The sequence below is a fragment of the Gnatocerus cornutus genome, chromosome 1, assembly GCF_029298725.1.
Source record: "Gnatocerus cornutus isolate USDA-ARS CGAHR chromosome 1, icGnaCorn1.1, whole genome shotgun sequence".
In the NCBI taxonomy this organism is placed as follows: domain Eukaryota; kingdom Metazoa; phylum Arthropoda; class Insecta; order Coleoptera; family Tenebrionidae; genus Gnatocerus; species Gnatocerus cornutus.
In genome coordinates this window covers 18254593-18272475 of record NC_142233.1, presented here as the reverse complement: position 1 = coordinate 18272475, position 17883 = coordinate 18254593, and the positions used below count along the sequence as shown (strand labels likewise).

Here is a 17883-nt window from a genome sequence, read left to right as displayed (position 1 = left end):
TATCAGTTTATAGTAAATTAAAAACCATTTAATTTGTTTTTTAAATTTTTGATATCGGTTCATAAATAAAAATTCTACAACGCCTGCCGTTTTTAAAAAATCACCCTGTATTACGATTTACGGGAAAATTTAATACTAAACTCGTTAGTAAAATTTTTTACTTTTCTTGGAGCTTTATAAATACTCGTATTTCAACTAGCACCTATTCAGTAATGTTATTTTCCTGATTTTTCCGTGAATTACTATTTCGCGACGTGAGAATTATAAGGTTCTAAGTGATTTTTTGTGAAAATTTAAATTGTCTGTTTTGCGATTTTTTTAAACATTTTCTATCATGTATAAAAAAGAAGTGAGTTAATATTTTAACAAGCCAAAATGACTTAAATAGATCCTGCCATTTTTTTAAATAAATGCTTAATAAATTAAAAAGATATCATTGATAACCTGAACCTTATAGTTCTCAGGTCACGATTTAGTAATAAAGTCTCTTTAAAGTTCTTTTTCTAAAATTTTAAAAGCATTTTTTGTAATTATACAAGGTGGTTATAAATGATTCTAGCATCAAGGGTGGCTATGAAATGTCAAAGAAATTTACAAATGTGGGTTTTGATTTTTCAACTGACGTTTATAGTTAACCTCAATCGTAGAGCAAAGTAAGTTTTGAAAAAAAAACTGTTCTAGTTGTGGTTTAAAACATGAAAATCATAATATTGGACACACAACCTTAACTAAAACATGGTTGACGTAAGTAAAATTATCAATAATTTTCGAGATAGTTATATTCATTATGAAAACAAAGCAGCAAAATAGTGCATGACAGGAATTCCAGACCCTTGATGCTAAAAACATTTATAAACACCTCGTATGACTTTATAGATTTGAATTATTATTACTTACAACAAATATATTACTATACAGGGTGACCCAGAGAAAACAGGCAACAATTCTGAACCAAAATTTTGAAACAAAAAATTTCTAGCTCAAAAAATAATCGAGTTAAGACAAAAAAACGGTAGCCAATCCGGAAGCTGAACAGAATTTGAAAATCGGTAACTATGGACACATCCTATCGTTCATTGGTCAGATGAACATTACACTCTCGTTGCCTAGGAAATTTTACTCCATCTTTAGAATAACCTTCCGGGATTGGCCAATTTAATTTAACCAATTTCATTTGATAAATAGGCTATTCATTCTGAAAAAATAGTATTTGACCATATTTGTTGATAGAGAATACTGATGCTGCTAACATATTAATTTCCTTGTTAAAAGAAGCAAATTTAATTTAAATTTTTTATTTTTTTTACTTACCTAGACCTAATATTTTCCTAGTTTTTAAAGTAGCAACTTACGTAAATACATTCATTCATATCACAATGTCAATGCCAAGTTTAATAAATCAATTACTTTAAATAGCTGTAAACAAATAATTAAAAGTCATTAAGTAAATATAGACATACTTAATTATAATGAAAGATGATTTTCGTCATTAGCAACCAAAGTGCAATAATGCGACTTTATTGACGTTATTATAACATACTGTTGCAATTTTAATTACCCCTATTAAGTGACAACTAAATTAACGTAATATAGCAAGAAGTCAATATTCCAGACTGAAAATTATACACGATGATATTGAAGTTAATACAAGGTGTTTATAAATGTTTCTAGCATCAAAGGGGGCTTTGGAGTTCCTGTCATGCGCTATTTTGCCGCTTTGTTTTCATAGTGAATACAACTATGTTCACAATTATTTCAAATGTCACTTACATCTACTACTTTTCGGTTACGGTTTTGTGTCAAAATTTTAGATTCAAAAATTCAAAAAAGTTTTCAAAACTAACTTTTTTCATGATTGAGGTTAACTACAAATGTTAGTTGTAAAATCTAAACCCACATTTGTAACGAGCGGCAAATTTCTTTGACATTTCATAGCCACCCTTGATGCTAGAAACATTTATAAACACCTTGTACAAAAACCTCAAAAACAACATTTACATTTTAGTCAAAAAAATAATGGTAAAAATTTTGTGCAACCATCACACTTAATTACAAAACCTGCCTCATAGGAAATAGAAAATTATACTTAACCACACAGGTATTTTCACTCAAGTTCTATTGCAGCTTTTATGATGCTCAATTACACATAAACGCAACTCGTGATCGTCCTAGAACCAGTTAAACGCATTCAAAAAAACTGAAATCTTAACTTTTTAAGTTGCAGGTGAGATTTCCTTTGCTACAATTCTATCAAAGCCCTAATAAACTCGTTATCTATAGGTAGAATCATTCATGCTCTTAGCAATTAAACCCAAAACTTGTTATTACGAAGAAGTTGTTATTAATAACCGTCAAGCGACTTAAAATTCCACAAATATAACTAATTGTTATTGCACCTCCGTTCAGCATGAAACATGAATGTCTGAATCATAAAATAAATATATCAAAGCGTTTTACAAGTGAAATACGTTGTTGGGAACAAAAACGAGCAAAATGAAAAGCGAGTTCTTTTGGGAAAGCAACCGGTAAGAAGCTAAAGCATCTTTTACGGTAACCAGTAAACGTATTGATTGCTAAAATGATTAATGAATTAGGAAAAGCAAAGAGTCTGGATGTGAAGCAAATGCCTAAGCAGCAGCACGGCCGCCATTGCCATGTTAAGATGTGCAGACCGCTTTTTCATCCAGTTTGCCCCTATATTTCTTCTTCTTTCAATTAACTTTGTGCACGTAGCTAACATACTCGCATTTTATACACGGCAAGATTAATGTTTATGTCTACTTCTTAATTATATGTTCTTAAACTCTACCATCTTGTAAAGAGCGTCTAATGTGATATGTATTAACATGCTTAATGCCCTGGTGGTTTTCTAATGAGGCAAATACCTCCTCGTTGAGAAAAAAGGGCGTGTTATCAATCATGGCGGTGGAATAATTTTGGCTCATTCACTTGGCAGCATAATTATCTTTGTTCCGTTTCTAATATCTTCGAAGATCAAGAGCTTCACCTGACAACAGAATGCGCTAATTGCAAACCTGTCAAGTCCCATTGTCTTAAGATGAACCAATATAACTGCCACCACTCACATCTTAGTACCCATTATTGCTTATGCCTCGACGCACGCAAATTTCCACAATTTTCTTCCAAAGAAAAATCAACAAAATCTCTGATTTCTCTACCATAAAGATGGAAGACTTAAAATATCGTAAAACTAACTAAACTTAATTTTTACCAACAGTGATGTGTGTCTCTGATAACTTACTTCGTCCTAAAACAAAAGAAAAACAAGAAATTAGTAAAAATGCAATAAAAGTACAAATAATAATAAAAATTCAAATTAATCCCGACGAGTTTTATTTCGTGTGAAATTGAGATAAGGGAAGCGATGGTTTAAAGTTGAATTCTTCTTATACACCATTTCATGTCTAATGTAGTGTAAGGTGAACGATGGTTTTATGTGATTTTATTAAATCTGGCGCTTGATCGAGTTTTTTTCAAGTTGCCCTAAGCTTTATCGGCCCTACAGCAGACAGCAATATATGCGAATTTCTCGATAAAATTAATAACTTTGAAGGGTCACACTTTGATTTATACGACTCTTTGAACAACGTTCGCACTACCGCAGACGAAATATAAAAGTGTGAACTGAGTGATTTATTATAGCGGAAACTGAATATCTAAGTGCATTTAAATTGCAGTACACAGTGTAAGTGTAGACTGAAAGCTATGTATAAAAATATTACTCCAGTAACGATGAAAAATTCGGTTTAGAACTCGTCTTTTTTTGGCTTAGATATTTCAAACATTCGTTGTATGCAATTAAATATTTATGGCTTCTTTCAATTTATTATTATCTTAAAATAAAGTAGCACAAAAAAAAGATCCTAATGAGATGGTAAAAGTTACGATATTCAGAATATTGTTTATAAGCAGGACTGTTGGAGAAAGGGTTAATTACGCGTGTATTTTGTGTTGCATACTTCACGCCGTTCTTATTGTTTATTCGCTTTAAACTCAAAAGTTTCAGATTGAAATTAATAGCTCATTGTTATATTCAACCAAATCTTAGAAAGTGGATTTTTTAAGTAGAATATTCACTCCTAGAGAGGACAGAAAGTTCATTTTAATGCGGTGTCAATTACTTGGAAATAAAATATTGTAAATCCATCTTTATCAAATTACATCAATCTGAGTAAATTAAAATTTGTGTTGCTCTTAAAATGTCGTTTTCAATTAATTACTTTCTCTGCTATAAATAAGAAAACGCTTACAGTTTAATTAAATAATTACCCACATTACAAAATTATCAGAATGAATAATATAGGGTGATTTAAAAAAAAACGATTTCAAAAAGTTAAAAAACAAATTAAATGGTTTTTAATTTACTATAAACTGATGATTTTAAACTTTTTCTAAATGTCTTAGTATTTTTTGAGCGATACTCAACATTCTTATTTTAAATTGGCACCCATATTTTTTTTTCATGATTTTTAAGATATTAATTTTCTTGATTCAGAAATGTGTATGTTCTACTTTTACAAAAAATATTTAAAAAAAAATTATCAAAATTGAAAAGAAATAAGCAATAAAAGTTGATAAAATCTAGGTGCATGGTGTCAAATAAAAGAATGCCGTTATTGTAATGTCAAAAAGCAGCAAATAACAGAAAGGACTGGCAATTTTTTTTGAAATTATTAATAACAAAAGACAATAATAATTACAAATCAGAAAAAACATCTACCTAATTTAATTAAAATACTGTTTAAATCCCGTTCTTTTTCATTGCCCAATTGACACCATTGGCACCTAGATTTTTTTACTTTTATGGTCTATTTTTTTTCAATTTTGATAATTTTTTTAAAAACATTTTTTTGTAAAAGTCGAACAAATTACACATTTCTGAATCAAGAAAGTTAATATCTTCCAAATTATCAAAAAAAAATATGGGTGCCAATTTAAAATAAGAAAGTTGAGTATCGCCCAAAAGATACTAAGACATTCAGAAAATTTTTAAAATCATCAGTTTATGGTAAATTTAAAGTCATTTAATTTGTTTTTTAAATTTTTGAAATCGGTGCATAAAGAAAAATTCTACAACGCCTGCCGTTTTTTAAAAATCGCCCTGTATAAATCGATATTTTTAAAATCTGTAAAATTAGCGAAGACGGTTTAAAGTAATGTTAAATAAGTATTAAACGCGGTTATTGTGTCAAATTCTCCGAAACTTGGGCTTTCAGAACTTTGAAAGCCCAAAATAGTTGTTTGTGTACCAAGGCCAAAAAGTGGGTTTTTTTGCCGAGCGTTTTTTGGCACTTTTTGGCCCTGATTCGCACAAGATTTTTTAGGCGACATCATTAAATTTACTAGTTAATTAATTTTTATTCATGATTTATTGATTTAATCATTTATAACAACTGAATAATAAGAATAATTCTAAATATTTATAAATCCATCGGTATCTTGATGTAATATGCAAAACTATGTATAGATGGCGCCACCATAGATCGGCCAAAAATGTTTGCGGCCAGAAAAACTTACTTTTACATTTTCAGTTTAAGTCGCCTAAAAAATAAATGACTCAAAATTGCTCTTAATTTTTATTTTTGCTTTAAATGGATAGTTCCGTTTTTTTCTACTATTTTTCTAAGCTTCCTTACTTACTTAAAAAACTTGGTTTGTTAGACTTATCATGACAATTACGTGAATAAAAAGACTAATTACACAACTTTAATTATTCAGATTGATGTCACAACACGTCAAAGAATAATTACGTTTTGCGAAAAATCAACAATTCTCCCGAATGCCGAGAATTTATAATTTCGAATTCCCGCTGTCCAAATTGAAACGCCATGAAATATTAATGGCTGCATTTATTCAATTTTTTATCATTAATTAAGGAGATTTAAGGCGGTGTGCGCCTGGTCGCAGTATATTTGTATTGTAAGTACACACAGTACCTACACAATGTATATTTATGAGAGGCCCACCCAAATAGAATTACAATTCAAGCAAATATTATAAGGCTATTTCTGTGAAACCTCCTGCAATTTATCAGGCCGTTTGTGCTCAGCGAGATAATTAAAAGTCATATTAAATAAGAATTATCGCACTTGCTAATGTTCGTGCACTCGTCTTCTCTACTTGTTTTATTATCATAGTTTTTCGCTTTATTATCGTGTTTTCTTTTTTGAACTTTGAGATGAATCGTATTTCCGCTTCGTGATCAAGCTCACGAAATATTCCTTTACATCACGTTATTTTCCTCAACGGTTTCATTAAAACTTTACTGGATTTTAATATAAAGTTGATAGAGAATCTGACAGAGGCTTAAGTGCCTGTTGAAATACTTAACAACTGTTTTCTCTTTATCCACGCCAAAATAATGTCCACAGTAATTTATGGATGGTTGAAAAACGTGCCTTACTTTCGATTTTTCGACGACTTCAAAGGATCACCACAAATGTCAACTTAACGCGACAGTTAATTAGGCCGACGTCTGAGCCGGCTTAATTGCAGTATTGTCCAAAGACACAAGAACGCCAATGAAAAAGAAAAGTTTTTCGAAACGATTTCGACCGGGCCGCTAAAAAACCAAACAATAGAACAGATTTTCTAGGAACATTAAAGTTACTTTATTTGCAAGATTTCTTTTCAAAATGAATGCGTTAATGTATCATTTTACCAAACAGATATGTCATTTGTATTTTAACACATGCAAGTGTCAATTCATTTCGATGATGACTCTAATCCCAGCGCTGTACATCGAAATTTGTATATCGAAATCACTCGATCAATTCACAAATTAATCAAAAATTAGTTATCTCTGTACAAATCTTAGTTTTTAACGCTCATGATTTATCAAATTGAAATTTTACCGGAACGATGATACGTAATTAATTTTTATTAAATTTACATCGATTTTCTTTTCGATATTAAATATACACTCTAATATCGATGTAGCCATCTTGATTCGTCTTTATTATTTAACCTAACCTAACAACCGGGTTTGTGTTTTTCGTTCCGACGACAAAAAATTGTGTTTTCTTTGTGTTCTCTCGTTTTTAGTGTTTATTTTATAATAATGGATGTCGACACGGATAGTGACAATGAAATCTCAACAACAAATCAGTTGCCGACAAAATCCAAATCGAAGTAAGAAAAAACGTATGAAGAATTCATGTTATGGTGCAAAAACAACAAGGTTAAACATTGTTCAGAAAACATTTTATTAGCATATTTCTCTGATATCTCAAGTAAAGGGGTGCTAGCCTCATTGGGGGTAAATATTCAATGTTGAAGTCAACATTAAATATAAAACAAAACATTGATATAAGCAAATGTTATAAAGTAATTTCCCTTATAAAACGGTCAAATGGAAGGATATTTAAAAAAAATCAAAGATCTTGGAAAAGCATGAAATAGAAAAGTTCATTTCTGAAGCTCCGGACTTAGAATTTTTGTTGACTAATGTTTTTTTTTCATCATAACAAATAGAAAATTTATTGGATCAATTCTTGGTGTTCACAAAAATTATCAAAATTACAATTTATTCCCAAACACCAAATTTTGTCAAAAAATGCTGACGCGCGTTTCGATAGCAATGCTACATCATCAGAGCGATGATTAAACTGCAAGAATTACTTTTTTAGAGTCGCTTATGGACTGAGACAAATTACAGAATTTTAGAACAATAATGAAAGTTTTCGAATTTTTTTTAGGCCCAACAAAAATTTCGACCATTTTTAATAAAATTCCGTAACGTTTATAATTTTAGACCTAAGACAACGAAACTTGCAGGAATTACTTCTTTAGATTTCTTTATTGATTGAGAAAAGGTACAGAATTTTACATCAAAAAGTGGAAATTTTCGAAATTTTTGGTTTTAGGACCAACAAAAATGTTAACTATTTTTTATAAAATTTTGTAAATTACATAGTTTTCACGTTAAAGCAATTAAATATGGGGAAGTTACAACTTTCAATAGGTTCATTAACTGTGCCAAATTAGAAAATTTTTGGACCACGAAAAACAATTTTAGAATTTTTTGTCTTTGTCAGATGGAACCAAAAATGTCGAACATTTTAATAAAATTTCGTAACTTTAGTATTTTTAAACCGAAGCCAGTGAAACTTGTGGGAATTACTTCTTTAGATTTGTTTATTAATCAAGATAAATTACAGAATTTTAGATCATGAAATGGAAATTTTAGTAATGTTTTCTATTTAGGACCAACAAAAATTTCTTAACTTTGGTAGTTTAATCATCGCTCTGATGATGGTAGCATTGCTATCGAAACGCGCGTCAGCATTTTTTGACAAAATTTGGTGCTTGGGAATAAATTGTAATTTTGATAGCGATTATTAATCGCCTTCATTAACAAACTAGTTTATTAAATAACTATTGCAAACACCACATTTAGGTCATTTTTGCGGACTTTAATTAGTACTTTAATCCTTCCCATTTCACATTTCTGTTCATCCTCAACTCGTAATTACCCACGTCTTCGCGTCACCCTTCACCCAAACGGATTAATGCAGCGATGACGTTTTCAATATTGCCACCACGACCCTAACTGAGTCGATAAAATAATGTTCCGGGGTTGCCCGGACGATTTACAGAAACATTCAATTACCAGCTGAACCGCGGCAACTGCTCAGGACCGATAACAACCGGAACACATCGTGAATTTATATTAGATCCAATGCGTTCAGTAATGATTCCAGTGGCGTGCGGACCGGCACATATTGAATATTATCTAATTATACAGGATGTCCCAGAACAGTGTTTTTTAATAACTGTTTACTTACTGTTGTAACTTTTTTTCTTACTTACGCTTTTTACTTATTATTTACTTATTCAATTTTTGTGAAAAATGAGTTAAATAATGTTTTTTATTACTTTTTACATCTTCTTTAAGACATAGAAAAATAATCCCCATTAGATGAAAAACAAACCATTTTAGGTTTCTCTAAGGAACTAAGTACCAAAAAGATGCCACCAATTTTTTTTAAGATCCTGTAATTTCTTTATTTTTTATGCGATTTTAACCATATTTGTGGTAAAATTTAGACCAAAAAAAAATAATTTTTTAGGAATCATAATTCTGGTTATTGCAGCGAGAGAGCTATAACCAGAACCGTCTTAAAAGAAGTTTTTAGGCAACTTTATAGTTCGAGGATTGACAGTTACAAAATTAAAATTAAACTCGTAAAATCAAGTGCCAAAAACCAAAAAATTATATCAAATTACCACCTGAGGAAATTGTTTGTCATAAAAAACTATTCGCACGTTTTGATTTATTTTATGGTGCAATTTAATTTGGAAAAGTATTAATTTTTATGTTTTGAACACTCAGTTTATTTTTACTTATGAGTGTAAATGTCTAAACTCGATTGTAAAACTTATTTTTAGTTTACAAAATATGAGTGGCAATAATAAAGTTCAATCATCTTTAAAGAATAAAACAAATTGAAAAAGTCTCTAATTAGGTAGTCATTTAATTTTGAAAATTGCACCGACTCAGTAGTAATTTGATTGATTAATTTTTTATTACTCTTTACATATTCTTTAAGACATAGAAAAATAATTTTTTCTCTAAGGAACTGCGATTTTAACCACATTTGTGGAGATTATCACTCTTGTCTTATTAAGAGTACCGATATAGAGAAATTTAGACCAAAAAAGAGAATTTTTGGAAATTTTGATTTCGAGGAGCAAAGAAAAATTCTTGTTTTTTGACCAAAAAAAAATGTGACCAAAAATTTTTAACGACCTTTTCATTTTTAATGCCACTATAACCAAATTTGTGGAGTTTATAAGTCTTGACTGTCTTATTAAGAGTACCGATTTAGAAAAATTTTGACCAAAATGGAGAATATTTAGAAATTTTTATTTGGACAACTGTGAAAATCTCAATTTTTTTCAACACTGCAATTTCGTTATTTTTAGTGCGACAGGAACGAAATTTATGCATGTTGTTTCTTTTGTTTGTTTTAGTAATATCACTAATTTGCAAAAATTTAGATCAAAAAGTCGAATTTTTAGAAATTTTCGTTTTAAGACCAATAAAATGCCACCAATTTTTTTTAAATTCTGTATTTTTTTTATGTGATTGTAACTAAATTTGTGGAGATTATCACTCTTGACTACCTTATTAAGAGTGTCGATTTAGAAAAAATTAGACCAAAAAAGAGAATTTTTAGAAATTTTGATTTTGAGGAGCAAAGAAAAATTTTTGTTTTTTGACCAAAAATTTTTAACGGCCTGTAAGTTCTTCATTTTTAATGCCACTATCACCAAATTTGTGGAGTTTATAAGTCTTGACTGTCTTATTAAGAGTACCGATTTAGAAAAATTTTGACCAAAATGGAGAATATTTTTTCAACACAATTTTTTTCAACACTGTAATTTCGTTATTTTTAGTGCGACGGGAACGAAATTTATGCATGTTGTTTCTTTGCAAAAATTTAGATCAAAAAGTCGAATTTTTAGAAATTTCCGTTTCAAGACCAAAAAAATGCCACCAATTTTTTTTAAGATTCTGTAATTTCCTTTTTTTTAATGTGATTTTAGCGAAATTTGTGAAGATTATCACTCTTGACTGTCTTATTTACAGAGCCGATTTACAAAAATTTAGAGCGAAAAAGAGAATTTGTAGACATTTTTATTTCCCGCAGCTAAAAATAAATACAAAAAAACTTGAAGGCGGTTTAATTTCCACATTTTTGTTGTCCCAAGAACGAAATTTGTGGGAGTTTTTAAGGTTAAATAGTCTATAGAAGTTGCTGAATTTTAATATATCTTTGTTAGCAATTATTTCTAATAATTTTTTTTGTAAAAACATTGTTAATTTTTTTGAAAGTTTCTAATACTATTCCAGATATTCTAATTTTTCTTAGAAGCATAAGGAACCAAGTGTAAAAATATGCCTAAAAAATTATTTTTGGATCAAAGGTTACGACCATTACGCACGATTTGAAATAAATAGTCACCAATAACTCGCAATTTGCTCTTAAATTGCATATTTGAAAAGAGATTAATAACACCACCGCGATTTTTTAGAATATCTGTTTTGTTAATTTTCTCGAAACTATAATTTATGGAGATAAACTCTTATGCTTCTGAGGTACCGAGTTATACATACTTATAACATGAAGATTTGACATAAATCATATTTTAAAATTAAGCAACATTTGCGTTTAAATTAGGTAAAGTAGCCCAAAAGGTATAAGGCTATACAGGTGTCCCGGAACTCGTGACGCAGAGAAAAAAAACAAAACAAAACAAAAATTTTTAGCTCAAAAAACAATCGAGTTAAGACAAAAAAACGGCACTATGGACACATTCAGTGGTCAGATGAACATTGCACTCTTAAATTTTTATCCTTTCTTGAATACTATTGAAATTTTGTTTTGAAATTTACCATCTGTATTGCTGTCGGCATCCTCCCTTGCTATATGGATCATGAGTTCTGGGACACTCTGTATACTGTGTGAGCACATGCTCTCAATGCAAAATAAAACGTGTCTCTAATAATTGAGATTTAAAATTAAAACTTTATGCAAATATTTTTTTTAATTTAAAAATTTTGTTTAATCTCATTTCCCACCACAAAATTAAAAAAAATATATCTCTGTTTATGATCTGTTAATAACACTTTTTTCAGACAAATCGATTCCTGCAGGGACCAGGAAAACACGAAAACGTCTACACGTCTTTATGGTATTCATTTTTGGTAAATCTGAGAACATCGAGTAAAAAAAATCGATGTTGAACTCAATTTCAACAAAAGCACAATTACATCGATTTTGAAAAATAGCAAATAAGAAAACTCAATATATCATAGTTTATTGTGAAAAACAAAAATAAATAAAAACCTTAACTAACAAACTAAATAATAAGTAAATAAATTATAAAAAAAAGCAAATTCAATATTAATAAGAAAAACAAAATTCTAAAATACAAGGTGGCCCATCTAAGACTTTCGGGCTCAATATCTTAGTTATTTATGAACGGATTTTTCCAAAATTTAAAATATAATTTCTTGAATAGGTAAGGATGAATGTGACATTACCAACGCCATCCTGGTCTTAAAAATGTAAATTTTACTTGTCTTATTTTAAATTTTAGTTAGTTAAGAGTTATGTAGTTTTATAAAACATCAATAATTATACGCGTGTGCCAAAAATCAACCGTCTAGCAAATCCTGTTGCCGAGAAAAAGACAAAAAAGAACCTCAACATTTCCAAAAGATACAAACTGATAGTCGGCTATGAAACAATCGACTTCTACAGCATGTTTAGATTTTGGACATCCCTGAGTTGTTGATTAATCCGTGACGTTCTTGACATTTGTGACATTCATTTGAGGTTATGTTTATTTTTGAGGATTATGATCAGTACGATTGATTTAAACTTGCACATTCACGATATGTTATCTCGATCTTTTGGTAACTAATCACAATGCATTGGACCGAGCATCGTGTCTCAACATTTGTGATATTTCTCATTTGAGGTTATGTTTACTTTTGAGCATGATGATGAATATCATTGATTTAAACTTGCGCAGAACGATTTATCGCGATCTTTTGAAATTGGAAACTAATCACAATGCATCAGGCAACGTTTTGGTGCAAAAAATCCAAGTAAACATAACCTCAAATGAGAAATATTACAAATGTCAAGAACGTCAGCGATTATTGACAGACCGAACGCAGGGATGTCCAAAATTGAGCGTGGGAAATTATTTTTTTCATAGCCGACTATGATTTTGCATCTTTTGGAAATGTTGAGGGTCTTTTTTCTCTTTTTCTTGGCAACTTGACTAGCTAGACGGTTGAATTTTGGCACACTCGGATAATTATTGATGTTTTATAAAATGACATAAATCTTAACTAATTAAAATTTAAAATAAGACAAGTAAAATTAACATTTTTAAGACAAGGATGACGCTGGTAATGTCACATCATCCTTACCTATTCAAGAAATTATATTTTAAATTTTGGGAAAATCCGTTCAAAAATAACAAAGATATTGAGCCCGAAAGTCTTAGATGGGCCACCCTGTATAACTCACTTAATTTATAAATATCACCAAAATCAAGAGTGTAAAATAAAATACATACATCGAAACCGCATTTATTTTTAATGATACATCGAAAATAAAAATATATGTATTAAAAATCGATGTAAAAGTCCAAGATTTAATATTTGGGATTACCGAATTTCAATAATGTTGTCAAGCAGTAAAGGATGTCGCCTCGCATGACTGGTTTCATCATTTATTAACGAACTCCACGTTTGCCGAATTGTGGCGATAAATTATGAAAAGGAATTTAAAAATGCACCCTAATAACATATTTATATCAGCGATGATCGATTTAAGTAGATGACGTGTTGTTACGTTTTATTTTTGGGAGTTTCTATAATTAGACACGTGTATTTATTTTATTCCGTGTTGTTCAGTACTTCGATTGGAATTATAGGTACACTTTAAACGTCTATAATTACCTCCAGCACTAAACCGGCTTATTAGAGATTACAGTCTAAATAACAAACAGCGATTTTTTACTTTGTGATTAGATAAATGAAATAAGCTTGCTTCAGTCATTAAGTAATTAAAATTTTATGGAAACTAGAGCAGATAATTAGTGACGATTGAAATATTGAAAAAAGGATTATTGGATTATGGTAAACGGATTCTCTCATGTCGGTTTAGCGGAACTAATAGACTTTTTGCATAGTAGTTAGTAGCTACTGGTTGTTTTCTTTAAAACAATTAGCACGCAATTACAGTGATAATGCGAGACGCGCAATTAGCAGTCAGTCGGCGGTTTTCAAGTTGACCTCAGTCACTAATTTTTGACTAGAACTTTCTTATGCTAACTGATTAATATGTTAATAGGTCTAGACTAAAACATGGTTGAATTTATATCCGCTTGATTAGTTGCGCGTCAGTGAGGCGGTGGCCTTAAAATGACACTTTAAAGGAGGTACAATCATTTCACAATTGTTCATTGTTAGAAGACAATTTTATTTTATTGTCTGAAGCGTAACGACCCAAAAATTGACACTATCTTGAGTCATCAGCGCTGAACTTTCAAAATTTAATACAACACTTCTAAGTTGAGATTCAAATTATATCGCGTACCCTAGGAGTAAACCATCGTCTTATTGTGTTATTTTATTGTCTGCGTCTCACCTAACACGTTTGAATAAATGATATTGTTTTCACTTTATTGACTGTGTCTTTATAAAATACTATCCGACATCTATTGCGACTTTATCTGAATTGAATGAAATTAGAGCTATTTCTAAAACGGATTTTTTTATTAATTGAAAAAGAGGAAATCGTCCACACTTTGTCGGCAAAATTTAAATTCAAAGTTTGCATTAATTAAACATTGATTGAAACAAGGATTAAAGTTTTAACTACGGTGTAAATAACTGGTAACGAATTAATTGCTATATTATTGATATCAATTGACGAGGAAATTAATTCAGTAATAAATTGTAACACAGAACCACCTTCTCATTACTATTCCGTTTTAAATTAATAAAACGAAATAGCTAGTATTTCTTAATTAACACCGAAATATTAGAATAGGATTTATATTTAATTATAGCAATGAATGGTCTATTTAGAGACAAAACAAAATATTTAAAAAAGTTAAAATTTACTCGCATAAAAGTTGTTGTGACGATAAATGCATAATATAAACATTAATTACTATACAGATTGCGGAATTCGTTTCTAATTCGCCGACGTTCCAATCATTTATTGATATTTCCCTCATTTAATCAATAACAATGTTTTTATGTTTAATAGATTCCTAAAAAGCTATTAAAATGAATATATTTGACTTTAATTTATTGTTCGTTTTTGTTTTCAGTTGACATTTTCGTCTTTGCAAATAATTCCATACTTGAAAGGAGCCGCATAGAAGCAAATCTTGAAAACAGAATTGTTACTAGATAAACACTATTAATTACTAACAATAATTACGATTGCAAAAATTATTAAAATCATGTGCAAGTTATTCTATTGAATGCAAATTTATTACTCTTTTGTAATTGTTAGACAATTACTTTAAGTATGATTTGCAGCCAATAATTTTTTAATCAAAAGAAATTATTTGTAAATTAACATATACAGGGTGATTTTTTTAAAACGGCGTTGTAGAATTTTTATTTATGAACCGATTTTAAAAATTTAAAAAACAAATTAAATGGTTTTTAATTTACTATAAACTGATGATTTTAAAATTTTTCTAAATGTCTTAGTATCTTTTGGGCGATACTCAACTTTCTTATTTTAAATTGGAACTCATATTTTGTTTTTCATAATTTGGAAGATATTAATTCTCTTAATTCAAAAATGTGTAATATTTTCTACTTTAACAAAAAAATATTTTTAAAAAAATTATCAAAATTGAAAAAAAATAAGCAATAAAAGTTAATAAAATCTAGGTGCATGGTGTCAAATAAAAGAATGCCGTTATTGTAATATCAAAAAGCAGCAAATGACAGAAACCATTGGCATTTTTTTTTTGAAATTATTAATAACAAAAGACAATAATAATTACAAATCAGAAAAAACAACTACCTAATTTAAGTAAAATGCTGTTGAAACGCCATCCCGTTTTTTTCATTGCACAATTGAGACCTACGAGAAATGCAATGTGCATTTGACACCACGCACCTAGATTTTACTAACATTTATTGCCTAATTTTTTTCATTTTTGATATTTTTTTTTTATTTTTTTTTTGTAAAAGTAGAACATATTACACATTTCTGAATCAAGAAAATTTATATCTTCCAACTTACGAAAAAAAAAAAAAATAGGTGCCAATTTAAAATAAGAAAGTTGAGTATCGCCCAAAAGATATTAAGACATTTAGAAAATTTTTAAAATCATCAGTTTATAGTAAATTAAAAACCATTTAATTTGTTTTTTAAATTTTTAAAATCGGTTCATAAATAAAAATTCTACAATGCCTGCCGTTTCAAAAAAATCACCCTGTATTATGTGGAAGTTTGATTTTGGTGGTTTTAGGAACTTTCGAGTGGATCAAGATCGAGATCAAGGCGTGATTAAGTTGATCAAGTTCTATTCGCAAATGCCAGTTGTTCGGCAAAATTTTAATGCCAATCACTTAAAATTTCGTTAGTAAAATCAGGAATCAATTGATTTTAGTTTGTGGCCCGTCAAATTAACACAAATTTAGATTTCAAAATTTTTTTTCTTGGTACCAAAAACCATTTTACTCAATACATACATAGATTATTATACCTACGTCAGTCGTCGAACCATAAATCTCAAGTCCAATGTTAATGTCATTCTTTCGATCAATAAAGAAAATATGCCACCACTATAAAAAAAATCTGATTATTTTGATTTTGCCAAGATAAAAGTTGCGTGACTCCACTTCTAATAAGAAATTAGTGTTGTACTCCTACAAGTGGGAAAAAAATGCATAGATAGGGTCAAACGTGCCAAATTTGAAAAGATACAGTGACTAGATAAGAGAGAGATCAAATAAAAACTCAATTCAGTTACCTTTGGAATTCCACATCAAGTCCACTTTGACCGCTGCCAATTTTGAGGTTATAAGATAATAGTATATTATGTAACAAGTTTTATAAATGTCCCTTTAGACACGAGTTATTTAGGGACGAGCGGAGCGAGTGTTTAAAGTAACAAGTGTCTATAGTAGTTTATAAACGTGTTACATACTATACTTTTTCTACGACCTCAAATTGCTACCATAATAATTAATTATTGGAACTAGCATATGTGTCATTGAAACTGAAATATATTCATTATAGTACAAAAATTAGCAGAACTATTTAGACTGAATGGGGTTAACTGCAACATTTGATATATTTTGACAATTATTAAACAGGATTTTTTTTGAATTGACGTTATTAATATTAAGTTCTACTGCATTTGACATTATATATACATGACCGTATCAAAAATCTAACTTGGCGTTGCTCAGATGACAACTTAAAATGACATTTCAGACACAGGAGTAGAAAAAAACTGTTTTAAAATGCAAAAAATGAAAGCAAAAGTACGCGTCAAACATGACAGCGTTGTCAAAATCGCTCATTAAAGTTTTCACAAAATTTCCAGTTTGGCAACGTCAAATTACTTGACAGAAACAAAAGACTGTTCCTTCAATTGAAGATGTGACTTGAAATTTCAAAGCCAACTGAGGATGAGTTTTTATTTGATCTGTTACTATCGGTCCACTCATTAAAAAGTTAAGTTGGCAGCGGTCCCTAGCGATTTTCATCCGTAACAGTTGGCAACAAAAGCGCTTGACCTTGACGCAACTATGGCATGCGTAGAAGCTAATCGTCTTGTACAACATTGCCAAAACTTGTTAAATCTCTATTAAAAACTTCCTGGTGCAACAAATGTTTAATTAGTTATTGATTAATACACTGAACTTCGACAACGCGTTAACCTCAAAAATCGCTACATTCAATTTTCCCCTAACTTTCTCTCTAAAGATTTGAAAGCCTGATTTACACCCAAAAAGTTTCGAAAATTTACACAGGAGAGTTGCGATGTTTTAGCTCTTATTCTTAAAGTTATTATTACATTTAATATATTTAATTTGGAGGAGCGATAAAAATTATAATTTTCTGAAAGATTGAAAACTCTTCGTGCATTTGAAGACACTTTTCCACGGCAGTTACTTACTGCAGAATGAAACTTTTCTATATTTCGCTGAGGTATTTCATCTCTCTGTTTACTTTTAAATTACTTAGTCATAAGTGGGGTTTGCCGTCGAAAAAAATTTAATAGTACTGGGCCACACAAGTTTGTCTTGTAAATTGAATTAGATCACTTATAGCGAGCACCTAAAATCAA

General features: G+C 29.8%; 1 protein-coding gene across 1 annotated transcript in view; it reads right to left on the bottom strand.

Moving 5' to 3' along the window:
* Positions 1 to 17883, bottom strand: part of LOC148180744 (homeobox protein invected-like) — a 111076-nt gene that overhangs the window by 6939 nt on the left and 86254 nt on the right. Inside the window, exon 2 of the mRNA XM_088045583.1 lies at positions 3233 to 3268. Coding sequence (XP_087901709.1) covers positions 3233 to 3268 — 36 coding nt within the window. The remainder of the gene's footprint in view (positions 1 to 3232; positions 3269 to 17883) is intronic.